A 19,666-nucleotide genomic window follows, 5' to 3' on the forward strand; every position below is an offset into this window, starting at 1 on the left:
TTGGTTTTTAATCAATTATTTTCTTGATTTGTTCTTTGTCGTGCTCGTTAGTTAATTTTAGTTTTAATCAATCACTCGAATTATTCTGTTAAATAATAGAAAGACGGTGATGGCTAATACTTTTAGTTTTCGTGGGAACAATAGCTTTACTTACCGTAGCTATACTATTAATTAATAAGTACACTTGCCTTAGTCAAATTTTTATTTAGTTCCGTGGACATCAATTGAGTCGAAAAATGAGGAAATAAAATGAAACTTTTAAAAAATTACACAGTTTTGATCTAACTTATATTCATCTCTTATTTTCTTTTCTCTCATTGTTCAAATTTCAAATGATCTGTTTTTATGCATTGAAAAATGTTCGTCCCTATTATTTTTTCTTCTTATTATTTTTATTTCCTACCAAACACATTGAATTGTTTTTCATTCTCCACTCGATCAAGCACACCCAAAATTGAGAGAGCAATGAATATTAGTTCAAAATATGTATTTTTTTCTTTCAAATTTTAATTTTCTTTTCTCTCATTTTCTAACTCTATCGGACAATAAATGAAAAAAAATTGATTATCTTTCTTATTAAACACACCTATAAAAAGAAAAGTTATATTTTATGGCTAAAAGACCTCGATATTGAGCAAATTAATCACAATAAAAGAAATAAAGCAATTTAATCTCTGTCAATTTGAAAGTGAGCAAATAAGGACAATTAATCACAACATTAATATTTTTTATTATCAATTTTACATAGTTTTGATTGGTATAATAACAAATTTAGCCCTCAAAATTTATTAATTGGTATCAATCAAAATGATGTACAATTAATTATTCTTAATTACTCAATTTGAAATTGACAGAGATTAAATTATTTCAATTTATCTCTTATAAAGAACAATTTATTCAATATCAAAATTAAAAACTCTCTTTATATTTTCCTAACTCCTTAAAATTTCTATCTTTTCAGTTAGCCAAAGTTGAACTTTTCCTGGTTAATGAATGTGGTAATTAGCCAATTTTGAAAGTTTTATTACTAATTTATACCAAAATCAAATTGACTGACAACTCAACATTTATCTTATGCCCACCCTCTAACTCTAAATTCATTATGCTCAAAATAATAATTTCAACCTACAATTTCTATATATATAATGACAAATCAAGGATTTTTGCTTACAATTTGTATTTATTTGTTTGATTAAGAATTGAAATAAAACATGATACCATAAACCAATCATTATAAAATATAAATCCAATATAATTTAAAATAAAATAACTTTAAACGAGATCATATATGATGAAAGTTACATTAAAATAAATTTAAAATTTGAACAAAACTCACAAATAATTTACTCAAACTTTGATGATCAAAGTCTCGTGACCTTAGTCTTACAATTTCAACCAAGGTCTCATTAATTATATATGAGATAAAGCAGCATTTAATCTACATTAATCTCTAAATTTGGTCAATATGATAACTCGATACCTTGGAATTACACCACGTCATCAACTAACAAATTATAATATTTTTAATAAAAAATTAGGTGATGAGGTGGCACAATATTAAATGTCTCATCGCATATCAACTTTGACAAAAAATTGTCAAATTTAAAAATTAATGTAAAAAAATTTAAATAGTCTTTATCAGTTATCACTATAAATAAATAATTGCTGATATCATTATTAGAAGCTTTATGATAATTGTCTACATAAATGACAACATTTTGAAAGAGAAATTTGAAGGATGATGATGATAATAAACATTAATACTGGGACCATTTCTTTGAATTAAACCATATAAAATTTCCATGTTTAATATTTGGAAAATGGAAATAAATATAAATAATTTTAATTTTAATAAAAATAAATCTAAAACTTAACCCTAAACCAAAGAAATTATTATTTAATCTTTTAGAATCTTACCCCAAATTTAAATATAGATTCTGAAGATCTAATTACTAAAATAATACTTTATTTTAAGCTAGAAGATGGAAGAAAATGATGAGAAAATAATGGCCACGTCTTATCTTACTTTTATATAAAAGTATTTTCAAAACATTTAATGACCATTTCATAGTTTCATATTGAACGTACCACCTAAAGAGAAAATAAACTTTTCCTCTGATTATATGGAGCAAGAGGCAGAAATTGATCGTTTGCCGATTGACTTATTGGCTCATATATTCCTCATGATTACTTCTTTCACCGATTTAGCCCAGTAAGTTCCTTTTAGTATTATTATTATTATTATTATTGGGGTTTTTTTTTTAATTTCTGGGTTTTTTTTTTTTTGGTTGTTGATGATGATGATGACCTTGAAATAGTTAATAATTATGGGTTATGGTATAGGGCAAGTGGGGTTTGTAGGAAATGGAAACAAGGCGTGAAACAGGCCCTTGCTAGAAGACAAACCCTGAGTTTTGCTGGTTTTAAAATGGATGATGATTCCACTGCTCGTCTTGTTCATCATGCTTATAGCCTCAAAGAACTCGATATGTACTCAATCTCTTCCCTTTCTTGATCATCTTTCTCAATATATATATCATGTTCATTCATCCAAATTCTTGAACCACACAATTCATTATATGGACTTGTTAGAACTTGTAGTGAAAATCCATGGATTTTTTCTTCATTTGGAATTGTTTCTCAATAGCATCAATTGATGCATTCCATGACAGTTCAAGGAGTCGTTGGGGTTGCCAAATTACTGACAATGGACTATGCCAAATTTCATTAGCAAAGTGTGTTAGCAGCTTGACATCTATTTCCCTTTGGGGTATCACAGGCATTACTGATAAAGGTGTTGTTAAATTGGTACGAGACAAATCTTCTGTTTCCATATGCTCAACATCCATGTTAAACGGATAAAAGTATCATGAAAGCTTCTATAAGATTCAGATTGCATTTTGTCTCTTTTAACTCAAAAAATGAATGAATTAGTCCATGTTCGTTACATCAAAGAATAAACTGGTCTATTTTGTTAAAAATTTCATCATTCTACTGTTAAAAACTGATTTGACTAATGGAATAATCAAACAATTACACATAACGTGCCACATGTAACTTATTCTAGTGTACAAGGACCAGTTCATAACAGTAAAAGTTAATTTATTTTTTTAATGAAATGATCAATTTACTATTTGATCTAACATTTATGGACTAATTTGTCCATTTTTTGAATGGTAAGAGCAAAATACAATACTTATAGTACAAGGGACTATGGTACTTTTACCTGTTAAACGCATATCTGGACAAGCTCACACTTTTGCCTCAAATGGAATTATCTGAAACAGATAACAAGAGCCAATTCCTTACAACATCTAAACGTTGGAGGTACATTCATTACAGATGAATCCTTATCCGCCATTGCAGATAGCTGTCCACGATTAAAGGTGAGTAACATATCGATTTATTCATCAGAAATCATCCGAGATACTGACTGTGTTTGGTCATAACTATCTAATCTACAGAGTATTGTCCTATGGAGTTGTCGTCAAGTGACAGAAACAGGGCTGTTTGTACTTGTAAGTAAATGTCGGAAACTAGAGTCAATCAATGTATGGGGTACAAGAGTTCCTCTAGATTGTTTCATTGGATTGCTTACTATCCGTCCAGCTCTTCAAATAAAACCACAAGGTTTGCCCTTAAATGTAATGTTACCTGTCGTATAAGCTGTTCATTTTAGTGAATCATTGCATTGACAAGAACATTGCCTGTAAATATCACCTTCTATGATTTCAGTAAATTATATTATATGAAATTATGATTCCATAAATTAAAAGTTTGTATTCTAACAGCATAGATTCTACTTGCTTTCCATAAAATAATGCCTGAAATAGAAGCATATATCCACTATGATGTCTAAGTACGTGAGACCTCTAAATTATATAGGTGAAAATACCCGCAAAGTCCCTTTATAGGGACTGAATCAAATTAATGGTAAAAGTATCATAGAAGCCCTTGTACTAGAGTTAGATTGCATTTTGCTCATTCTACTAAAAAAATATGCAAATTAGTATCTGTACATTAGATCAAAGAACAAATTGGTCCTTTTGTTAATAATTCCATCCATTTCTGCTGTTAAAAACTGATCCTTATACGGCAGCATGAGATACACATAACACACCACGTGCCACTTGTTGATTATTCTGTCAGCCACGCCAGGTTTTAATAGTACAGATGGATGAAATTTTTAACAAAAATGACCAATTTGCTTTTTGATCTTACATACAAAGACTAATTTGCCCATTTATTGAGTAAAGGGGACAAAATGCAATATGACTCCTAATACAAGGGCCTCCATGGTACTTTTAGCTCATACTAGTTCATGTATTATTAAAAAGAATCAAATAAGGTCAAATTGGAACAGAATTAAAATTTATTGCTTAAACAATGACAGATTTTTTTTAATTACAATTCAACCCCAAACAAAATATTTCATCCATAGAATCATAAAAAGCTTTCAAAGTTCAAGTCTATTTGACCTTATTTGATTCTTTTTAATAGTATAGTGGCTAAATTGATCCATTTAATAGTAGAGGGGCTAATTTGATATGATCCTACAGTAGAGGGACCTACCATGTAGGTTCACCAAATTATATAAAGTAGTAGTGATATTGATGAAGGAAACTTGATAAGAAAAATAATGCACATATCCACTATGATGTTTAGGTAAATCATATACTATAGTGAAGTAGTAGTGATATTGATGAAGGAAACTTGATAAGAAAAATAATGCACATATCCACAATGCTGTTTAGGTAAATCATATACTATAGTGAAGCAAATCGCATACCTGAAATTGCTATTTGGTACATTTCAAGTCTCTGTCTAGGCCACTTCCTAAATCAGGTTCACATACAAACCATTTAATTTTGCCTTAACAGAAGAATCTTTGTTTATAATAAAATTGTATTCATTCTAACAAGCATTCCTTGACCTTCTACCAAATATGGCAGGGTGTTGTATACTAAGCCTTAAACTCGAAAAATTTGCGTACTAAGAAATATTATAGGCCCTCAGTAAAAGTGTAGATGCTATCCTGAAAAACTATCTATATTTCTAGTCACAATAAAAGCAACATCCATGGAATAGAAAAGAACCCGATAGCGAATTGATTAGGATAATAGATTGTTGAAGCGGATTTCGAGAATTGAACAGATCCAGAAAAGCTTCCGGCAGTATTGGTCATTGGACTTGAAGAAGGCATTGTAATGTTCTTGCAAGATCCAAATGGTGCTCCAGCCTACATAAGAACCAAGACAGGTTCAGAAAATGGGATTACGTCATTATAAGAAATTGACCTGTTTTCGATGAAATGCTAGCTTCTGAACTAAACCACCCAAATCCCATCATTATTGGTGAACCATAAGCCCTCAAATGACTTAACTGATAATCGGAACTAAAGTTGTCAATGCTTTCCGAACAAGTAAATTCAGTTTTATGACAAACCTGGCAAGCAGCAATTGTATTACATCCACATAATCTTTGGCCATTCATGCTATCCAAATCATAGAAAACACCGCCTCCATCACTCCTCTGCACGACGTATCTCGTGTTAGTGCTTTGCATATTTTACAACAAATATATATTATAAAGTAAGAATCGAATACCATGTAGAAGTTGACTGCTAAAAAGTTTGGCATCATACTCCCTGCTGCTTTGAAGCAGGTGCCGATCATGTCAGCTAGTCGTGCTGAATGCTCTTTGCAAGCTTCGGTTTCAACCGGGTAACTTGGGAAATAATTCATGAGGAAAAGAGAGGCGCTTTTTGAATTGAGTGGCCGTGATTCTTTTCTATTCGGGCATGAGCCTGGCTTTACCCCTGGATCTCCAGCTGAAACCCGAAATACCATGAGGGCATTATTTCAACACAATATGAAGCTAGAAAAAAGTATCATATATATAATCGTTACCTTCATTTTCTAATATGTACTTCCACTGGTAAGCAATCCCTTCCTCTGCTTCCTTCGAGGCAACCGAGGTGAAAACCAAAAGCCTGTGATTAGCTTGCACCATTTCGTTCACAGTAGGCCAATCTTCACCCTTTTTTGGCATCTTCGACACGGGAAACCAATACTTATCCAAACCAGCATTTACAAAAAGGTTACTCAGTCCTTTTGGCGTGTGCACATAGTCCTCAATTACAATTGTTACAATCTCCGATGGATTCTGACTCAAAAATGTTTCCACTTCCCTCAAGGTGTTAATTGCAGGTTGCTGAATAAAGATCCAAATGAACATATCACAAATTGTCTCGAAAAAACTGGAAAATTAAAAATTAAAAAGAAGAAAGAAACCAGCAGGCATATTACAAAGGCAGTGAAGTTGAAGCATTGTCCCCGGAACGAATGACAGAGCCAAATATCGCCATTAAAATCGTACATGTCCAACATCAACCCCCTCACTCCATTCTAAAGCAAATGTGCAAAATAGCAAATAAGTTCATCTGGTTCTTTAAGAACACAAGAGACAAGCAGATCATGTAAATGAAACAGAATATAAAAGCACACACACCATCAATTGATTAGTGACAGTGTCTTCTTGATTGTAAAATGTCAATCTTTGAACACCTTGTAAAGATGGAGCATCCACTATACTGAAGGAATTGTGGGTCATCAACCATGAATATTTGTTGAAAGGCAAACCACCAACCTGTCCCCCAAAAACATGAATTGTTAAAACCCCATCACCAACATACACTTAAATTGAAAGCAAGGAACTTTTCTCACCAAAAAGGAAGCAAATTTACACTATAATGGCTAAAAATACAAACACCCCATCAACAATTTGCTTAAACCCCATCACAAAAACATACATTGAAATTGAAAGCAAGGAGCTTTTTATCACAAAAAAGAAAACCTTACAATGGAAGTGGGCATAATAGCTTGGCCTCTGGTACAAAAAGGTTGACTCTTGCCCAAAGATGGGCAATTCCCACAATAAAGACCCGGACCACAATCTGTAGCTTGGGAACATGAATCAAGCAACTGCACCCATAAAATGAAATGAAAAATCCCTACCAAATTAAGCTCAAAACTGTAGGGATCATAGATAAAAAAGGGAAAAAAGGAACAATAAAGGAGAAAGGAACCTGGCAATTTCCATTGAAACAAGCAGTGTAAACGGTGATGAAGAAAGAGAAGAGTAACAAAAACAAGTACCCAATTGCAGCTGTGACTCTGCATAAGCTAAGGTAATCCGTCCAACACGCCAACATTATTGTTGTAAATTTCGGTTCTGTTTCTGCTTATGCAGAGCTCGAGAAAAAAAAAAGCAAACAAAAACGAAGAAGCGATACTGAGATTAATAAACAAAAAAAATTAAAAATTAAAAGGTAAAGAGAACATTTTTACTGTGGATATGAAGGTGACAATGGAGGACAACAAAGGTTTTTGGACACTTAAGGCGGGCTTTTTGCTGCTTTCACCTTTAATTTTTCTCTTATTTTAAGGTGATGATGATACTTTGGTATTCTTACACTTTTCTCTTTCTTTGTTTTGTCCTGTTTTATTTTTTATTTTTTATAACCAAGTTCCGAGTATTTTTAATTTCGATTAAAAATGTAATCTTTTTTAAGTTTAAATTATTTTGACGGTTTATATGAAATTAAATTGTTATCTTTTTATATTTTATAGTAGGACTCTTTGAGGATTAAAAAGTTTGATAACTGGTCTATTATTTTCTTTTTTTTCCTTTTAAAAATTGAGGACTGCCCTGCTTTGGAAGGTTATAGTGGCAGTGCCCTTCACATGGTGGGGTAGGTTACCTCTATTGAGGGACATTCATTTAAGCTTATCATTTGTTTGAAATATGGTGCTTTTGTTTTTCATCTTTTGCCCCTTGAAAGGAAATTGGGATTTAGAATTAATGCTTAATTTATTAAGCTTTAAATACATGCTTAATCGTACTCGAACTCATTGGACTTACGGCTGAACAGACTTGTTTAAGTAATTGAAAGGTAGCTTTGCTTTTGTTTGTAGGAAAGAAGCTGAAAAGTAAAGAATATACCATTAATGAAACACTTACGTGCATGATCAACCCAGAATAAATCTCACTTAAACAAATAATAAACGGCCCTTTAGCTTTTAAGTAGTATAAGCATCACTCGATCTACATTTTCACTTTCGTGTAATTTAGTTGATTCATGCGATCATTCGTTAAAAACTTGAAATCCTCAACATCGAAAACCCTTTCCTTGGAAAAGCTTCTTCCATAATCTTCCACCTTGTTTTTGTTTAGGAACAATAGCTAAAGATTTGGCTGCAGCTTTATTGTCTTCCTGGTGTTTGTTTTGATTTAAAACGAGGGTATTTTCTGTAGGCGTTATCGGTGTCGTCCCATTAGAGACGAATGCAGAACCGGGATTGCCTTTTCCTTTGGCTTTATCCTCACTTATCATCTGATCTAATAGAGAGGATCTTCGGCTATTCAACTTTGTCCATGTTGGAGTTGGAATAGTTGATGTTGTTGGAGAAACAATTTCGGTTCGAGTGGTGATAACGTTGTCAAACAGGGATGCCTGTTTTGGAGATGCCAAAGCTTTTAACTGCTTTCCCAAGTTTAGTATAGTCTCTTCGCACTCGGCTAACTTTTCGGAAGCAGCCCGAATCTCACAGTTCTGCCAATGATCAAGAGTGAACATATTTTTCATTTTACAAATAAAGAACAGAGTATAAACAACAAGATATGAACTTACAGTTCGAATCTGATTCCCATCCTGCTCGACTTCGGAGCTCGGTATTTCGTTTTCCGTCACACTAAAGGCAAGAAGACATCATTTGCATAAGACTCAACACCGCACACAAAATTGACCACAACAATGACCGTGATATTAGGTTTGAAAAGCAATACCTGTCAAGGCATGTGGTCACCAACTCTTCATGGCATTCATTTTGTTTGTATTTGGTCAAGGTATGCTGTTTATCGAAGATTTCGTTTGTCCTCCACTTCGGTTTTTCAACTTGCCTTTCGGTCATTTCCTCGGCTTTTCTTGATGTATGCAACTCCGCCTGCAATGTCTCAATGGTTTTTTCAGATTCCTCGAGTTGATTTAACAGAGAGTTACTCGAGATAGGCTCTTTCTTTTGAATGAAGTTCTTGTCCTCATTGTTGTAAGGAGTGGTTAGGTGAAATTTATCAACAATTCCAACTTCTGAATCACTTTCACTTTGCGATTCATCCCAATCGAAATGGCTTTTAATTGCATCTCTCATGCTCGAAACATCTTGAAGGGAAAAGCAATGATTAATGATCCAGTCCAGAACTGAAGTTAATTCTTCGGTAAATTTGTTGAGGTCTGTTTTTCCATTCAACAAATCATAACAAGCTTGCACAAATTGCTCTAAAACAGCACCGAGTTCCAAAGTTTTCCATTGGAAAACTCGAACTATGTAGCCTGAAGCTGTTTCGGAGTGCTTGTACGAGAAAGAATCCCTACTCTTCTCGGACATGGTCTCAGGGATATTATAATCCGTTGACGGTAAGTTGATTCCTTCAATTAGCTCAATTATCTTGCAAATTGATTTACAAGAATCAGGATGAAACTGTGGGTTGCTATTCTCTTCTGAGCAGATATTAACATCGGCATCCTCGTTACATGAATCCACTTTCAAAGAACTGTTCGACGGTTTCCATGACACGTAGCTACTAATACAAGACAGATCAGAGGAACCGGGACGGTCTGAACCCTCTTTTTCGTCAAAACTTTCAGCAGTGTTCGGAGAGGTCATGCAGGCCAAAGCTTTTCGAATATCCTCAAGTATTTCATCCGGGTTTCTTTGAGTTGCACGGCTTTGCTCAAAGATCACTTTCGTTATGTCCTCTATCCTACCGGGAACTTTGTTAAGCAACTGACTTTTGGGCTTCATTTCATTGTTCAACATGCTATGGTCACACTGACTGTCAGGAACAAGGACTATCTCCTTTCCATTCGGTTCAGTTTGTAATGGTCTGAGCTTCCCATTACCTTCATCCAAAGAAACATGAGAACTTCCAGACAGTTTATCAACAGAGACTAAAGCTAATTTTTCCATTTCAGCAAAGTCATCCATCAGATTTATTTCTGAAGACACAACAGTTTGGTGTGACAACGACTTCTTTAATTGTCCATTCCTTAAATGCTCGAGTTCAGAAATCAGAGCTGAAGCCCCGGATTCCGCACTGCTAGCTTTATCATCTATGCCAACATCCGACATTGATGCCAACAGTGAACTGTTCCTGGTTGACTCATCGTTTGGCAGACTTTTGGAGGATTCTTCGAACTGGAACTCAACATCCGAGAATTTGGTAGCAGCGCGTGCATACATGGCTCTTGCCAATTGAAGTTCGCTTGTTTTGCTATTAAGGGCTTCCATGAGAGCCTTATTTTCTTCTTCCATGGCATGCAACTGCTCAGTTAGGATGTTAATCTTCTTGCTCGGGCAGTCCGAATAATCAACTATGGGGTCAAGCCTCGGACTGGTAGGACTAGTATTCAATTTTCTCCTCCTCATTTCAACAGAGTCCTTTCCCAACATTTCAGCTTCATCTTTCATCTTAGCCAAAGCGGCAGGACCCGGCAACCGTTTCCGGACTAAGAGACGCAACCGTTGACATTCCGATTCAAGCTTAGCAATTTTCTTCACATTTTCTAAACGTTGCTTGCTCGTTGCTTCCGCCGTTCGACGATTGAATTCTCTCTCTTCATTCCTGATCTCAACTTCTTTCTCGAGCACTCTAACCTCGTATATCAAAGCAGCATTATCCTTCTCCATCGATTGTAATCTCGCCATTAGTGCATTGAAATCGGTCTCGACCCGAGCCCTTTGCTTGTTTAAATCATCAATCATTTTTTCCTTTGCCAAGAGAGCCTTACTAAGATTAGTATTCTCAACACCTAATTTATTAACCCTTTTACTAGTCTCAGCCAACTTCTCCTCTAAACCCTTCCCCGATTTCTCGAACTCCTTCGAAACGCTCACCACTGCATCGCAAATCCTTCGCTCCTGCTCTTCTCGAACGAACCGGAGTTGCCGCATGCATTCTTTGAGGGCCGCATCTAAATGTGTTACCCTTTCTTCACTCGCAACTCTCCGCTGCAATGCTTCATCCAGTTTTTCCTTTAAAGAAGTTGCCTCCGATTCTGCCTTCTCCCTTCCTGGTTCATAAAAAAAAAAAAAGAATACCCACCATTAACTAAAAAACTATATAATATATGTATATGTATATGTATACGTATATGTATATGTACCTGCAATAGCTTGCAGTGCCATATTTTCATGTTCCTTCACAAGTTCATCTTTGTAATTACAGTCACAAAGAGCAGAGGCAAGCTTTTCATTTAAGATTTTCAGCTCATTCTCTAATTCCTTTTTATCAGAAACAAGAATCTGCATCTGAGAAAAATACCAGTTAAATTTCAGTGCAATCAAAACTATCCCAAAGTACAAATTATTCACTAATTATGGCTAATAAGTTCAAGTTGAAGAAAAACCCAATTTACAGCATCAAACACCATTAATTTCTGGAGAAAGTTTATTGAAAACAATCAAACGTTTCATTCACTTTACCTCCTCATCATTGCCTTTCTGGGAAATGTTTAGTTTGTCAGTACCAAGAATGATCTTCTCTGTGGATTTTTTCCTCCATAGCCAGATTTTTTGGTCCATTTTCTGGGAAAATGTACTTCAACACAACAAGCTAGTGCAATGTAAACTCGTTACATGCATGATGTTGATGCCAACAGATCGGAAAAAGAAGAATGAAGATGCTCAAAAAGAAATATGTTGAGAAAATGATAAGGTCAATGTGTGTTTACCTTTAATGGTGAGTGGAGTAGTGTGGTTTTCTTTAAGTATCTTAAAACTCCTGGAGAAGAAAACAGGGGGAAATGTGAATTATTAAAAACGAAAACGTGGGATGTTGGGATTTCCACCGACAGTGTTGAGTGGACGGAAGAAGGAGATGAGGAAATCTATGTAAGCATAAAGAAGAAAGAGAAAGTGAATGTGTTTGGTCTAGTGGGAAAAGTGTGAAAGAGAGATGACGAAGGAAAAAATTTGCCTTTTGCCCAAAGTAAAGTTGTTCATGTGTGGGTTCGAGTTTTTGAGTTACATTAGAAGAAAATTTAAATTAAATTTGATAATTCTTGAGTTAAAACTCACTAATTTGAGTTATTTATCGAATTGAATTTGTGGTTTCGAGTTAAATACTAATATAGGAAAACGATTTATAATAAATTACGTTATTATTCTTATATATATTATTCACTTAACTTTAATTATTAAACTCGAGATTAAACTCGAACTCGAGTCTAAATATAAATTTTATTTATATCTGGTTATATTTATAAATAATTAATTTAAACATATTTTAAGTCTATTCATAATATTTTTATTTTCATAAATTTATGTCATTTTAATTATAGATATTTCTATTATTACTTTTAATCATAACAACTTAACATATTTTTATAATTATTAAAGAATTCTTCACATTAAAAGATTAATTAAAGTGAAGGAAATAATGAAAAAGGAATTGGTAAAATAATTGCCAAAATGTTCAATTATTAATACTTTATTATTTTTTCAATATTTACTTTTTGAAATAAAATATTTATTTTTAAAAACTAGTTGTGGCTTGAGTTACTGTAATTTTTTTTCAAAATAATACAACATATATATATATATACTTGTTAATTATATTAAGGCTTAATTCAAAAATATCCCTAAACCATACCCATTTTTTTTATTTTTAACATTAACATTTAATATTTTTATTTTTTTTCCCTTTCCAATTTAAAAAAAAGTCAAATATTGTTGACATGGCAGTCTCTGATTGGTTAATTCTTTTCTCCTAACAGTGTCAACTTTTGGGATAAAATGGGTAAAAGTACCATTTGAGATATTTTTTTTGAATAAAGCCTTCTATAAATAAATGACATGTAGCCACCATAACAGTTGGGAAATATCATGGTTTAATTAACAAAATATCCTTGCATCACCCTCTGTACTCAAGAGAGCTCCCTATGGCATTGTTTGTACTTTGTACCTACTATGCTCCTTCTCTTAAATAATAAACATGTTACACATTTAAATATTCTCGAACTCATAAATTAAAATTAGCAATTAATAATACTCCCTTTATTCCAATAAATTCATCAAATTTTGTGTTTTAATGTTAATAAAATTTAACTTTGATCTCTCTTTTTTAAAAATTTATTATGAATAAAAATCTGAAAAAAACATGTTCTAAAACCTTTCAATTAAATAATTTTATAAAATTTAATTAATTAAAATTTTGTAAATAATTTAAATTAAGTTTAAAAAATTTGCCCAAAAAAATCCTGTGGCATTAATGTTGTAGAAGACATATGTGTTGCATAGGAAGCAATTTTTTTTATTTTTTATTTACTTTTCCAAGTTTAAACTACATTAAAGCTAATTATAATCAACTAAGGTGGATTTAGTAAAATAATCTTCAGTACTGCTTGATGATTCAAGAAGAAGTTGATATGGTTTTGGAGGCATTTCAAGAAATTTGATATCTGTGTCGAGTATTTCCAGTACTTTGCTCATTGAAGGACGATCGGTAGGTTTCATTTGTATACACCAAAAGGCTGCTATTATCATCTTCGTCACAATTGTCTTTTCGGTACTTGTCAATGGAGCATCTCCTAACTCTATATCCTCTCCTTGATTGAATCGATCATAAACCCATGAGGGGAAGTATGTTTGGCTCGAGTGTTCAACGAATTCGTTTAAATTCTTCCTCTTTCCTATCATTTCCATTAATAACATTCCAAAACTATACACATCGGCTTTATACGAGATGCCTCCGATGTTTTTGTAAACCAACTCAGGAGCAATATATCCTAATGTACCTCGTGCTGCTGTGAGAGATACGATGCTGTCATCTACTGAATATAATTTTGCAAGACCAAAATCTGAAACTTTTGGTACAAAGTTCTCATCTAGAAGAATGTTGTGCGGCTTGATATCGAAATGTAGAATTTGTGTATCACATCCTCGATGCAAGTATTCAATCCCTCGAGCTACCCCAATTGCAATTTCAAACGTTTTCTGCCAACTTAATGTAATTTTATCTTCTCCACTGAATATAATTTTATCGAGAGATCCATTTGGCATGAAGTCATATACAAAAGCTTGTTTTGATCCTTCTACACAAAACCCAACAAGTTTCGCTACATTAACATGATGAATCCTCCCTATCGTAGCAACTTCACTAATGAAATCTTGACCGTTTGTTTTAGCTTTGCCCAATAGTTTCACTGCCACAAGATGATTGCTTCGAAGTTTTCCCTTGAACACTGAACCATAGCCTCCTTCACCTAATTTATCTTTAAAACCTTTAGTAATTCTTTTTATCTCATTATAAGAATACCTTATAGGCATTAAATTATTCTGACTTCGAAGAAACTCTTCAATTTTATCATCAGCAGATAAATGCTTCCTTTGCCATTTATATGTAACCAATGCAATCAAGCCAATTATGCCCAACAATGTTCTTGGTATCAGAACTCCACCTTTTCAAAAAAATATATATTGTTTTTAAATGACACATAACATTTTAATATTTAAAATTTTATTAGAAATCAAAGCGTACCTGTTACCATCAATGAGGTAGTGTATGATGCTGTCATAAAATAAAAATAAAAATCATTTGTACATAATAATGGAACATACACTTTAAACTCTAAATTTTAATTAATTAAAAAATTAAAAAAAAAAAGAACACACATACATGGAGGTGTGTGTTCAGTGTCAGAGGCTAAATGAGGGCCATTGAAAAGGTAGTGTATAAAGCTTTCCAAATAAATTACCAAACCATACCGCAACGATGACAACCTTCAATATTCAACCAATATATACAAATATCATAATCCAATCAATAAAATAAAATATCTTCACCAAAAATTATTAATAAAATAATATTAATATAGTTTATTACACATTTAATTCTAAATTTCATTCCTGCAATTTATAAAAATTAAGAAACTAGTTCTATTGAGTAATATTGTTAAGCTTAAATAAATGAGGGATTAAATTTTAATTGTACAAATCTGCAAGGACTTGAAGCACAATTTAACCTTTTATATGTAATGAATTAGAAAAAATCAACGATTCAATAATTTATATGCAACAAATTAGTAAAAATCAACTGTTGAAGTTTATGTGTTTACCATAATTAAATTATTTTGACAATTTAAAGTAGAAGAACTAAACTATAGATGAAATTCATAATTAAACCACTATTGCAAGTTAAAAAGAAGTGAAAATTACTTTTTGTTAAGATTTATCGAAGGAGTTATTCTTATTATTATTTTGACTAATTTCCCAATCTCATAAAGCAAATATAATTTGAAAGGCTGATTAAAAAATCTCACATATGTACGATGAAAAATCCCTGATCATCCTCGCAGCTCATATTGTAATACCTCCATGACATTTCGAACCCCTTCGATAGCTTTTCGTACACGTCTGATGTCGGCAACCCTGAGATGTTCCGAAAATCACCAGGAACACGGGCTACGACTATGCAAGATGGATCGAACTCGCTTGGCGGCGTACGTCCGACTAAAAAATAAAAGTAACTCTGTTGGCTAGAAGATGAACCGCTACCGTTGATGCAACGAGAGGCATCGATATAAATCCGAGATTCCATTAGTGTCATACAGTTCACTATATACATGAATTGAAAATCAATTGTTTCAATCATGTATTGATCACAACTAGAACCGGATAAAGGAAAGGAACTAAGAGGAATGGAGCAATTGTTTGTATCAACCAAGCTCGGATCGACAAATCGTATCGTGTAATCGGAATACGATATGTTTTGGACATAGAATTTCTCTTGTTCGATGATCAAAACTACGCTGTCGGTACTGTTCTCACAGTCCAATTCGAACCTCGGATCACCACAATTGCGGGGTTGAGTCTTTAGTCGAAATGGGTAGCCGATGGTAAGGTTTCCGCACCGCAAAGGGGCGCAATCATCATTTGCACGTACGATAGCAATTAGGGCCAAGAGGCAAATTAAGGGAAGTTGTGGTTTGAGATTCATGAAAGCTTTTGGTGTAGAAGAAGATCATAAAAAATGGAGTAGTTAAAGTATGGTACTACTAATGCAACAAAAGTTATGGTAAATAGTTGGCAAAAAACATAAAAAGTCAAATTTGTGGAAAATAGGTTAGAGACTTTTTTTTAAAAAAAATCAAGAAATAAGTGCAAGAGCCCCCTTTGTTGACTGTCCATTAAAAATGCCCTCCTTCCTGTAACACCCCTTACCCGTATTCGACACCGAAATAGGGTACGAGGCATTACCGGAGTTTACTAATTAATTTATAGACATTTCATTTTTATCTAACATTTATATTTATAACCAATCAAAATCAAAATATTAATGAGCTAACGTTAACCAAATTAACTTATACACGCCATAATAACCAGAATCAAATCATCCAAAACTACCGATAGAACCAATGGATAATGTGATATATCTCCAACAAGCTTCCGATAATCATTTCAAAGCATCTAATAACTATACATATTACCAATAATAATTCAGTTCCAATATAAAAAACACATATATATAATATTCATTACCAAATAGCATTCACTTCAATTGAAATTAAACAAAATATAGTTCATACGAACTTACCGGGCTAAATTGCGAAATACCAAAATTTACGAACATTTTAGAAATTTTCTATTTTCTCAATTTCCATCCAATCTTGATCTAAATTAAAATTTTATTCAATTTACTACTTTAAATAATAAAACAATTCATTTTATACAATTTGGACACTTTTTGACATTTTACAAATTTACCCTTAAATTTTCACCTTTGTTCAATTTAGTCCCTGAAACATATAAATTGGTCATTTTAATAAAACTCATGCTAGTTGAATAATCATATATTTTCCTCCTCCTCCTCTCCATTCCACATCCTTAATATATATAACATGCTTATATGTAACATTATCTATAATTTCACATTTATTTATATTCATTCAAAACTGTCCACTTGAGTCATAGTCACTAAATTATTTATATCTTGAGCTAAAGAACTCCGAATTGATATCCGTTAATTTTATCTGAAACTAGAATCACATATCTTATTACCATAAAATTTTCAGAATTTTTAGTTTGGCCAATAAGTACAGTTTATTCTTTAAAGTCATCCCTGTTCTGCTGTCTGACAGTTTTGACCCTTCTTCACTAAAAATTAATTATCTCATCGTACAGGATTTGGATGATGTTACCGTTTATTTCTATTAAAAATAGACTCAGTAAGGATTTAAACATATAAATTTAAGCCTCTAATTATTTTTATCCAATTTTTTTATGATTTTCCAAAGTCAGTACAGGGGAACCTGAAATCATTCTGACCTTATCTCACAAAACCTATTATATCTCATAATTTACAATTCCATTGCTTACACCGTTTATTCTATGAGAAACTAGACTCAATAAGATTTAATTTCATATTTTGTTCATCCTCTAATTAAATTTATACAATTTTTAGTAGATTTTCAAAGTCAGACTACTGCTGCTGTTTCAAAACTATTTTAGTGTAAAATGTTGATTACTAAGTCTATAACACTCTTATTTTCCTTCTGTACACTATTTCTCAACACTTTCTCTTATTTTCTCTTCACTAACATATCAAGAACATATAACCTTATATAATAAAACCCTACATTAACATCAATCTCATACTTTTTCAATAATATCAAACTCAAAAATATATTGAAATCATGATGTTCTTACCTTGCTCAATTGACTTCAATCTTTAACTTGATTTTCTCTCTCCTCCAGCCTCTATTTCTTGAATCTAACTTGATATTCTAGCTCCCCATAGTCTCCTTGTCAATTTTCTCTCTTGGTGGCTATGGAAATTTCTTTGATTTCTAAGTGAAAATGGTGGATTTTTGGTGAAAGGACCAAATTGTAAAGAAAATAAAACTTTCTTTCTTCCCCTCTTCTTCTCACGTTAATGCATGCAAAAATGGTGGGGATGGCTGGATGCTTTTCATCCTTCTTTCCACATATATATATTAAATAAATTAATAATAATAAAATAATATCATTAAAAAAATCAAATTAAAATATTAATAAACTAATATTTATTTATTTATTTATTTATTAATCTAAAATATCTCCAACATCATCATTATCTTCTAGATTTCTCTCTCTTCTAATTGACCATTTTGCCCTTTATGATCTTTTAAAATTCCATCCCTAAGTCATCACTTAATTTGGTAAAATTGTGATTTAGTCCCTCAAACTCCTTCACCTTTTTCAATTTGGTCCTAATCCATCCATTTTTCTTAGTTTCTAGATTATTCCACCCTTAAAATATTTACACTATTGGTCCTCCAACTTTTTCATACCTACACTTTAATCCCTCAATTTTTGAGTATTTACTCTTGGGTAACAAAACTTTTCTCACTTTTGCAATTTAATCCTTTCTTGGATTAATATGTCATAAATATACTTTCCAATGTTGACATAACTCAATTACCCTTTTTATCACTTTATTTCCTTATTTTACCATATCAGTATTTTCATGCAACCTTCCTATCATAATGCATCCCATGTCATAATTTTAAAATAAAATTTTCCTTGTCGAATTTGTGGTCCCGAAACCACTGTTCCATCTAGCTCCAAAATCGGGCTGTTACACTTCCAACGTTAATTCATTCTTATGGGATTAAATTGATCTATTTAATAATAAAAGGATTAATTTGATAAGGAGCTTTATAGGTACATTCATCAATTTTAATAGTAGCAATTAATAACTTTGAGCTGTATCATGTGCAATTACGGATATATGAATTTTATTCTAGATATTTTTCGGTTTTCCATCCATATGGGCATTGTAATGATTTGATTGTGCTTACATTGTATTTATACTTGTAGAAGTTATTTCTTTTAAAAATAATAATAGCATCCAAAAGGTCTAATTTTTACACTAGTCCCTATACTTTTCATATATTTTAAATTTAATCATTTACTTTTAATTTCAAAATTTAGTTGTTCTATTTCTTTTTATTCAATAGTTGAAGTGCAATTCATAAAATTGTCAAAAGACTTCAGTTAAATTGGATTATGTTGCTATTTTTCTTTCTCATGTGGCCAATATAAAGTTGTATGGAACCTATGTAAGCGTATTCACTTTCACTATGTTGGATTCTCTAAAACTAGGGTATAAATGAAACACTAGTGCTTGCAAGCTACTTGAGTTTGACTTGAAAAAATTTGAACTCGATTCGATGATTATCTAGCCAATCTCGAGCTCGAGCTATCGATCTAGCCTAATTTGAGCTTAGTAATACTTGACTCGAACAATTGTGAGCCTTATCGAGCTTTTCATGTTTTTATATTATTAAATTACATTATAGCCTTTAATATATTCTATTAACCCTAAACTTAATTATCGAGTCAAGTTGGAGTTTGAATTTGAGCTTGAGTACAACAATTGATAAGCGAGCTTAATCTAACTTGAGTAGCATGATTATATCTCAAGCCAAGCTCGAGCTTAAAAATAGATGTCCGATCAAGCTCGAACTAAATATTGAATTTCGAATTTCGAGTCGAACTCGAACTTAATAGTATTCAAACTCAACTCGACTAGGCTCAATTAAACCATTATCTCAAACAATACCAAA

At 32.4% G+C, this 19,666-nt stretch overlaps 5 protein-coding genes across 8 annotated transcripts; 1 reads left to right on the forward strand and 4 right to left on the reverse strand.

The window, feature by feature from the left end:
- The first annotated feature begins 1,991 nt into the window (after positions 1-1,991).
- LOC105787630 (F-box protein At5g67140) lies at positions 1,992-3,775 on the forward strand. Its single transcript, XM_012614105.2, has 5 exons — positions 1,992-2,212; positions 2,344-2,490; positions 2,673-2,808; positions 3,288-3,386; positions 3,465-3,775. Exons 1-5 carry the CDS (start codon positions 2,124-2,126, stop codon positions 3,663-3,665), a joined length of 672 nt encoding a protein of 223 aa, XP_012469559.1. The 5' UTR covers positions 1,992-2,123; the 3' UTR covers positions 3,666-3,775.
- Positions 3,776-4,749: 974 nt separating this feature from the next.
- On the reverse strand, positions 4,750-7,487 carry LOC105787628 (PI-PLC X domain-containing protein At5g67130). Of its 2 annotated transcripts, XM_012614104.2 has the most exons (9): positions 7,350-7,487; positions 7,088-7,253; positions 6,861-6,983; positions 6,511-6,648; positions 6,309-6,407; positions 5,910-6,213; positions 5,607-5,830; positions 5,446-5,532; positions 4,750-5,239 (listed from the first exon to the last, which is right to left on the reverse strand). In XM_012614104.2, the coding sequence occupies exons 2-9, from the start codon at positions 7,211-7,213 to the stop codon at positions 5,060-5,062; spliced, it is 1,281 nt and encodes a 426-aa protein (XP_012469558.1). In that variant the 5' UTR covers positions 7,214-7,253; positions 7,350-7,487; the 3' UTR covers positions 4,750-5,059. The 2 variants fall into 2 exon arrangements, with proteins under 2 accessions (XP_012469558.1, XP_012469557.1); XM_012614103.2 differs by having other exon boundaries at positions 7,088-7,421.
- Positions 7,488-7,985: 498 nt separating this feature from the next.
- Positions 7,986-11,997, reverse strand: LOC105789452 (filament-like plant protein 7). Of its 3 annotated transcripts, XM_052624649.1 has the most exons (6): positions 11,792-11,997; positions 11,544-11,673; positions 11,225-11,369; positions 8,848-11,131; positions 8,693-8,753; positions 7,986-8,614 (listed from the first exon to the last, which is right to left on the reverse strand). In XM_052624649.1, exons 2-6 carry the CDS (start codon positions 11,640-11,642, stop codon positions 8,171-8,173), a joined length of 3,033 nt encoding a protein of 1,010 aa, XP_052480609.1. In that variant the 5' UTR covers positions 11,643-11,673; positions 11,792-11,997; the 3' UTR covers positions 7,986-8,170. The 3 variants fall into 3 exon arrangements, with proteins under 3 accessions (XP_052480609.1, XP_052480611.1, XP_052480608.1); XM_052624651.1 differs by having other exon boundaries at positions 11,225-11,363; positions 11,544-11,997; XM_052624648.1 differs by having other exon boundaries at positions 11,544-11,997.
- A 1,415-nt stretch (positions 11,998-13,412) lies between these two features.
- LOC105787631 (rust resistance kinase Lr10) lies at positions 13,413-14,608 on the reverse strand. Its single transcript, XM_012614106.2, has 2 exons — positions 14,599-14,608; positions 13,413-14,518 (listed from the first exon to the last, which is right to left on the reverse strand). The coding sequence occupies exons 1-2, from the start codon at positions 14,606-14,608 to the stop codon at positions 13,413-13,415; spliced, it is 1,116 nt and encodes a 371-aa protein (XP_012469560.2).
- A 758-nt stretch (positions 14,609-15,366) lies between these two features.
- Positions 15,367-16,083, reverse strand: LOC128031962 (LEAF RUST 10 DISEASE-RESISTANCE LOCUS RECEPTOR-LIKE PROTEIN KINASE-like 1.2). Its single transcript, XM_052621705.1, has one exon. The coding sequence runs from the start codon at positions 16,054-16,056 to the stop codon at positions 15,376-15,378; it is 681 nt and encodes a 226-aa protein (XP_052477665.1). The 5' UTR covers positions 16,057-16,083; the 3' UTR covers positions 15,367-15,375.
- Positions 16,084-19,666: the final 3,583 nt, after the last annotated feature.

Source organism: Gossypium raimondii, chromosome 2 (genome assembly GCF_025698545.1).
Source record: "Gossypium raimondii isolate GPD5lz chromosome 2, ASM2569854v1, whole genome shotgun sequence".
In the NCBI taxonomy this organism is placed as follows: Eukaryota; Viridiplantae; Streptophyta; class Magnoliopsida; order Malvales; family Malvaceae; genus Gossypium; species Gossypium raimondii.